Consider the following 8079-nt stretch of genomic DNA (forward strand, 5'->3'; position numbering starts at 1 on the left):
ATGAGGCCAGATAATGTGGGTTGAAATCCCATTCAAAGTTTTCCCCAGCTGTAGAGTTTCTTATCTCTAATCACCCATCGCCAACCCTCTATCACAAAGTCTCTCTCTCTCTCTCTCTCCTCTCTCTCTCTCTCTCTCTCTCTGTGAAAGTATTCTCAAAAATTCGTGTTTCGCTTTTCGCCCCTGTTTTCTCAAATTTGTCAATTACAGGGATGTTGTGGCAATTCCCCATTCTTGTACATTTCAAATATAAAGAGATAAGTGCAATATCAGAGCACACGCATATCTATATTTTCAGCAATTATGATTTTTCTATTGCACACACACACCCACCCACACACACACACACACACACACACACACACACACACACACACACACACACACACACACACACACACACACACACGCACTCACACTTTCTTTCTCTCTCTTTGACTCTTTCTGCCTCTCTATCTGTCTGTATGTCTTTCTGTCTCTCCGTCTCTCTGTCTCTCTGTCTCTCTGTCTCTCTGTCTCTCTGTCTCTCTGTCTCTCTGTCTGTCTCTCTCTCTCTCTCTCTCTCTCTCTCTCGCTCTCTCTCTCTCTCTCACTCTCACACACACACACACACACACACACACACACACATAAATGTACATACAAACATACACACACATAAACAAACACACACACACTCTCTCATTCACACACACACACACACACACACACACACACACACACACACACACACACACAAACATATTATGCACTTATATGAGTGTGAATGCATTTTTGATTCCATTTAAAAAAACATACATCAGTGTTAACCTCAGTACCAATACTACTCCACAGATAAATTTGTTCTTCTTCCTTAACATCATCCGAGTATTATTCACCAAAATTCGAGACTGCAACACGCGAGACCCCCGTCGATATAGGTATGGATGTTATCTTTCTTTCACTAATACTAATAGTTTTGTGTTGGTTGTCACTACTATTTCTAAAGTCTTTTTTACTACCTCACCTTAATATCCTTCAGTTCAGTTGTCATTTTTCTTAACTTGTAACATGGATTTCATTTTGGTCTGTATTTTGCTACCAAAAGAAGGTCATGACAGTTCTCTGTTCTCTATCATCTGTGACAGCAATATCAGTGGGATCAGAGCGAGTCGTGAACTTATCTACATGTATAGAAAAGCTCACCTTGAATCAGAGCAAAGTAAGAATTAATATACCCGATATGATGCGTGAGCCAGCGATTGTGTGTGTAGGGTATAAAGGCACAGTCAAGTATTTGTATGAGTGAGTGGTTCATTAGTGCTGAGTTTTATTATTACATGTATTATTATTATTATTATTATTATTATTATTATTATTATTATTATTAGTATTATTATTATTATTGTTGTTATTATTATTATTATTATTATTATTATTATTATTATTATTATTATTATTATTATTATAGTTAATGTGATGATGATGATGATGATGATGATGATGATGATGATGATGATGATGATGATGATGATGATGATGATGATGAGTAGTAGTAGTAGTAGTAGTAGTAGTAGTAGTAGTAGTAGTAGTAGTAGTAGTAGTAGTAGTAGTAGTAGTAGTAGTAGTAGTATCATTATTATTTTTTTCGTTATCATTACACCCCTTTTATCATTTGACCGTCTCCAGCTGTCAGCGCACTGATTCTCCTTAATGTACATCGTAACTAATGCACTGCCAGCACATTAGCGTGTATGCTATACGCGCCATTGCGCTTTACCCATTACGGCGGGACTCTCGTGTTGATCTGCCTTTAATTAATAATTTCTATCAATTAATTTTGGTAAGTCTTTTTTCTGTACGACAGGGTGTAATATGCGCAAAATATGCGCTCTCATAATATGGCCTTAGGCAGTTGGGAGCGTCGTAAAACTCTTACTAAACTAAAGGGTATGGTATCGTTAGAGTGTGTATGATTTTCTCATACGTATTATCCTCCTTTCGTTTGTCCACCCCCCCCCCTCCCCCTCGAAAAAAAGGAAACTTGCCAAGTCGACGCTGGTACTCATCCCGCTGTTCGGAGTCTATTACATATTCTTCATTGTCCTGTCAAACCTCAGGGAGCCTAAAGTGGCGGTTGTCACTCTATACCTGGAGATGACAGTTAACTCATTTCAGGTGCGATTTCTTCCTTTTTTCTTATCTTGCTCCTCCCTCCTCCCACTCCACCCTCTCTTTCTCCATCTCTCTCTTTCTCCCCCCCCCCACTCTCTCCCCCCCCCCCTCTCTCTCTCTCTCTCTCCATCCCAATTTTTTTTTCTGGGGGTGGTATCATTTTAAAGCTCTCACGAGACATCAGTGGGAAAAAAATGCATTTCATAGCCACTTTCCCACAGAAACAATCTTAAGTGTATGTAGACAAACAGACAGACAGACAGACAGACAGACAGACAGACAGACAGACAGAGAGACAGAGAGACAGACAGACAGACAGACAGACAGACAGACAGACAGACAGACAGACAGACAGCACAATTCTCATTTGCAATATTGTTGGCTGGAAGGAAAAGACAATTTAATTTAACGTTTGCTACCTTTTACAATCATTCTGACTCGCTATTCAGTGTGTTGCCAATTTACACATTTATCAATAAGCGTGTTGTAAACGCACGAGTAAAAACAAGAGTGTATTTTACACCAATGAGATATGAACCTTTGAAGTGCCACTTATAACAGGAGTTATTTTATTTGATATTCTAGATTTTTCTTGCACACATTTTGTTACCAGGTTCGTTAAATTTGTCTGTTTCTCAGGGCACGGTGGTGGCTTTCCTCTTCTGCTTCCTCAACGGAGAGGTATGTATACTATAAGTGTTCTTTGACCTCAAGAAGAATTAGACACTAGAAATCAGGCATATTGCTAGGCAGCATAAACAAGCGTCTTCACGAAACTTTAGTGATGGGTGTTGCTGCTTCTTTCTTGTTTTTTCTTTTGCTGTTTGTCTAGTTTTACAAGTTCGTTTGAAGGTCCAAAATGTTGCAGAATGTATCTTCCTATATTACGGCCAGGTCAGGCGAAACAGCTTCGACTCGGCATTTATAAGGACTAATTGTGTTGCAGGTGCATTGAAACTCTAACTGCATCTAAAACTAAACGGTTTCGATTGCAGACAGTCTACCAGAATGGCATACAAGTCCCACAACAAACAAAGACGACAACAGCACTAGCAACAAAAATAAATACTATCGTATGGTTAGGCTATTACCCCTCCCTACCGCCCCCCCATACACATAAATGAATCGATTTTTTTTTGGTACGTGCACTAATCAAATTTTCTTACCTTCCCTCTAGGTGCGGACAGAGATCATGAAGAAATGGCACCGCCACTGGCTCAGGCGTCAGAGTGTCGTTTCTGGTCGCTCCTCGCGTGCCTGCTCCACTACATCGTATTTCTTACGCGACCGGCCCAGCATGAGCCACGGCATCCCGCTCACCGAAGGCCACTCACCACCTCGTTCCCCCAACAACGCCACAGCTGTGGCCTCCACATCCGTCCACGACCTGGGAACTGCTAACAGCCTCAACACCTGTGGCGCCAGCAGTACTCAGGGCTTCCACAAAGTCGCCAGCATGCCCAAAATGGCGGCCAACTCCAATTCCCCTAAGGTGAAGGCCATACCTCGAGTTTCGAGTTCTCCAAAAGTCACGTTCAACTGTTCTGATAACTTAGCGGACTCTGCTGTGAGCCCTCCGTTGTCTTCATCTCCTGGCAGTGCCTTGTCCTTCAAAGCAAGACCGTTGTCTGCCAGTAATAACAACAATGAAGCCGGTGCTACCAAGGAAGAGATGGCACTGCTGTTGAAAGAAGGCGACAACCATAACTTTTCAAATCAGAATCCTGAAATAAAGGACTCAAATGGTACTGACCAGTACTCAATCAAAACGATGCCAACAGCTGCTCCCCAGAAAGGTCTGTCTCTCGCAAAAGACAGCCGAGTGTTGAAGCCAAGGAACGGGGCCGAGGAGGGGAGGTCAACGCTGAAGCATGTGTCAAGTAAGAATGGATTGCCACCTCTTACAGATGTCAAGGAAGACGTCTCAGAAACGTCTCCGATGGTCAACTAACTGACTTATGTTTCTTTCACTAGCAAGTGTTATCCCTCGAGTGGAACTTTAAAGAATAGCAACTTAAACATAATATTATGACAGATGAACACACAACACATCGTTATGAAGTTTGGTCTCTCACTCGGTACAGTGACGGGATCCTAAGGAGTTAATGCTTAACATGTGTGGAGTGTGGATAGTTCCCGGTAAGAAATACACCATTGACAATGATTGCGCAGCTCATGCTATAACCATTTTTGTAAATGTATATACCCGTTCCCTACTTCTCCTGTGCAGAGAAGATTCTTGTACAGTTCAATGCGTAGACGTATTTTCTTTGTACATTCTATTTTTGTTTTTGTCTTTGCTTTCTTCCTCTCCACAGACCTGTACATGCAGTGGTCAAAGAATGGTCAAGGTTTGGAATTAAAAACTAAATAAAACGGAACCTCTTAAGTATGCAGGCGTACACATAGACACAATTAAATGACCTCAACGCACTCGTTAGAAATGGTGTGTTGTATTATGCTGCGCAGTCATTCATTTTGAAAAAAATAAGAATGAAGAAGAATCAGTGATTTTACAAAGGTGGTTTGAGAGAGGATTAGCCACAGCAAAAGCATCAATGATTGTATCATGCGTAGGTGCATGCATAAATAGAAGAAGTTTATGAAGCTGATAGCGTGCTTTGTACTTACATAATAAAATAACACACTTATTGTAGAGTACATTGATTTGGGGGTTGGGGGGGGGAGGGAGGGGTGCCTTCTTTTTCATACATGTGTACAAAGAGAGAACGAAGGCGAGGATGGGAATAGCACGACAGGCTTTATTTTGGTTCGGAACTCCTTTTACTTTATCACTGTATTTTGTATCACTGAGAGTATTGTGTACATAAATGTAATAATTCTTCTGACAAATCTATTGAAAAAGATTGCTGTGCATAGCATATTATGTTCTGATATGTTGAAGTAACAAAATGTTTTTACTGATATTATTTATGCCTGATAATACTCTTTTGTTGAGTAGTGTACGCGTAAAAAAAATAATTCACTTTGTTCTTGCTTAACACTTGCAAGGCATGTCCTTGATAATCTATTATAATATATTTGGCAACTTGGAAACACATGTGTCACTTTTCCTATAAAACTACGACAGCTACAGAGTTGAAAGTTGGCAAGTACCTGCAAAAAGATAGATAGGTCCCCATGACGGAGCCCGATTTTTTATTTATTCATTTCCTGAATTTAGAAAGATATTGTTGACAAAAAGTTCCCGTCCTTCTTTGGCCTTTGTCATTATTCTACTGAGAAACAAAACAAATTTGCGTAGCTCTCCTTCACAACGGAAGTTCATTACCGCTCTTTAACGTTTGCCTAAGAAACACGATTCAAGAGACGGGGTGAGTAATATTCGAGACTCGCCTGTAGTACGTGGAGACGTGATCCTGAGTGGAAATCCAAAGAGTTGCTTTTAATATTGGGCCCAAAGAGAAAAACTTTTTTATTATTGGGTTAAGATATTTTGAAAAAATATTTATGTTTCGTAGCTAGATATATCTAGCTTGTAGAAGAGCCATGCAGAGTTTTTTGGGCATAGGTAAATTTTTCAATGAGCTAGAATTGTTTTAACGCTGTCAGAGGAAAGTGAACAAGCCATAGACACTGCCTCTGTGATTTTGAAGACGTCGGTGTGTTCCTTTTACAGTGTAGCAGCCCTTTCGTGGATTATTATTTTCTTAGTGCTTTTTTATGTGATGGTGTAAGGCGAAACCCGTATTTTGTGATTGTGAAGGGCTAGACAGCAATACACTAAAACAATGTAGATCAAGAGAGGAGTTAATCAAGGCAGACCTAATCTAAAGCAATATAGATATAGAAGCCAGGTGTGATTGTGAAAGGCTAGACAGCAATGTTGATGTAAAAAGTAAAATGCCTCTGCAGCGTAGACCAGTAGGAGCAGTGACGCCAAGGCGTCGACCGCGAGCAAAGCCGGATACTCAACTAGTAATATTATGTTTGTTTTTTGTTTTGTTTTTGTAAAGTGTTTTACGGCGCTCGCAACTGCATAATGTCATATGAGCGCGCGGGACACACCTAATATTTTCAGTTGGTAGGAAATTTTGAATTTTGCCCGGGTGGCGGCCGAAGCCTACTCTTGTCGATTTTAGACCACCAAGGGATCTTTAACGTGCGCAACTTGCACACGGGTCCTCCGAGATTTTTCGTCCTTTTCCGAGAAGGCTAGTTGTAGATCTTTCCTACCAGAAGATCAGGGGTGTGGCAGAAAGACAGCAGTTAGGAGGAGCTAAGGAGTAGCAGTAGAAAGGCTGCAGAAAGAGTCAGGAGCCCAGAGGAGGGGCCAACGGAGGTGTGGGGGTGGGGGAAGAAAGTGGAAATGAAAGCAGACAACAGAACATTGCTAGAGATCTGGAAAGGATGTGAAAGGAGACAATTTTAGAGAAGAAAATTTTTTGGTCGCTACCCGGAATCGAACCCGGGACCTTTGAATGAGAGGCCAACACCTTAACTTCTAGGCCACGAGAGCCCCCATTATGTTTGTGAAGTCAGTGTAGTTGGATGACTGACTGCTAAGAGGCAGAGCAAGCTGAAGTGACAATATTTGGAAGAAAATTCACTGTCAGTGCCGCATTTTCCTGTGCCTGTATATACATCTTCTTTTTTTCCACCTGAATGCGATTTTCCTTTAACGTCTTCGTCTCGTGTCTCTCTGTCTCGACTGAAGTTCAATAGGCTGCATCATCACAAATATATGCTTGAAGTCGTTAGGTCAAAAAAGTACCCAAGTGCCATTTGGGTGCTCAGAGAAATTATTAGCTTGAAGACTTCTTAAAGAGTGTCCTCTCTCAATAATCCATGACTTTTCTTCCTTTTTTCCGGAAAAGAGGAGGGAGGGGGGGGGGGGGGGTGAAATGATGATTAAACAAACAGCAACTCAGGTACTTCCGCAAATTTCAGACTGGTCACCCCAAAACCAGAGAGCGAAAATAATACTACAGCATAATGTGAAAACGAAAAAGAGCGGTCTCATTAATACGATCAAATTAGAATAAGAAAAATAGCCTTCAGGTGCTTTTCCCAATGATACTTTCCAACCAAAGCATAGGGGTACAGTTATGGGAACTGTAGCGGCTAGGCGCTTCATCGTTGCACACAGTGAACGTGAGTTCAATTCCCGTGTAGGGAGAATGTTCAATGAGTATTCCGTCCTTCTGCTGGGACGTTGTATCCAACTCAACCCGGGTTGACACTGACATGCAAGGTTGAAACAGCCTGCCTCCCACATGATCCAAATTGTCTCAAAAAGGGCGTAAAACGCTTACATTTTTTAAAAAAGTAGTCATAACAGAAAATGTTGTTGAATCTCTAGTTTCTATTTAGTTTTATTTTATTTTGTTGTTGCATTGTGATAGGTCCACTTTAGAAATTAATAATTCCACATGTTCATCTCGGTGAAGTGTCAGCAAATTTTGACCTGGCATAATGGTATAAAGTTAAAAGAATCATATCATTATTATACTTGTCTAATCCTTTTTTTCTGCTTTAAAATCAAATTAGTATTCTTGAGCGTAAGAACGCTAAAGCATATTATTGATATCCAAATTAATTGATCCCACACTGCCTTGTTGAGAATATTTTGCTCTATAAAACGTTGCCATTGCAATGCTACTGTGAAGCTTTCAGTAAAGTCTACTAATTGACAGATTCGGTTTCTTCTTTTTACACAGTTAACAAAGTTAAACATTAATTTACTAACTTATTTGTCAGATTTTGTTAGATGGAAGGGGCTTTGGATATATATTATTTAGTCACCCTATTAATTCATGCTCGTGCAACTTTTCCAGTATTATGGTACTGGCTGAGTAATTAGCTTGTATGCCTATAGTGTGGTAAATGAAAGAGGGAGAGGTGGGAACGCATGTATGGTCGTTTTACATAACCGAGTTCGTTTTTTAAAAAAATATTAAAGCG

General features: G+C 40.5%; 1 protein-coding gene across 2 annotated transcripts in view; it reads left to right on the forward strand.

The window, feature by feature from the left end:
• The window catches only part of LOC101853606 (secretin receptor), an 85232-nt gene extending 80587 nt beyond the window's left edge, over positions 1–4645 (forward strand). For both annotated transcript variants that reach the window (XM_005093412.3, XM_005093413.3), the window contains exons 11-14: positions 835–920; positions 2019–2157; positions 2794–2835; positions 3332–4645. In XM_005093412.3, the coding sequence (XP_005093469.1) occupies positions 835–920; positions 2019–2157; positions 2794–2835; positions 3332–4105 (1041 nt within the window). In that variant the 3' untranslated portion in view covers positions 4106–4645. The remainder of the gene's footprint in view (positions 1–834; positions 921–2018; positions 2158–2793; positions 2836–3331) is intronic.
• The last annotated feature ends 3434 nt before the right edge of the window (positions 4646–8079 follow it).

Source organism: Aplysia californica, unplaced genomic scaffold (assembly GCF_000002075.1).
Source record: "Aplysia californica isolate F4 #8 unplaced genomic scaffold, AplCal3.0 scaffold00063, whole genome shotgun sequence".
Classification (NCBI taxonomy): domain Eukaryota; kingdom Metazoa; phylum Mollusca; class Gastropoda; order Aplysiida; family Aplysiidae; genus Aplysia; species Aplysia californica.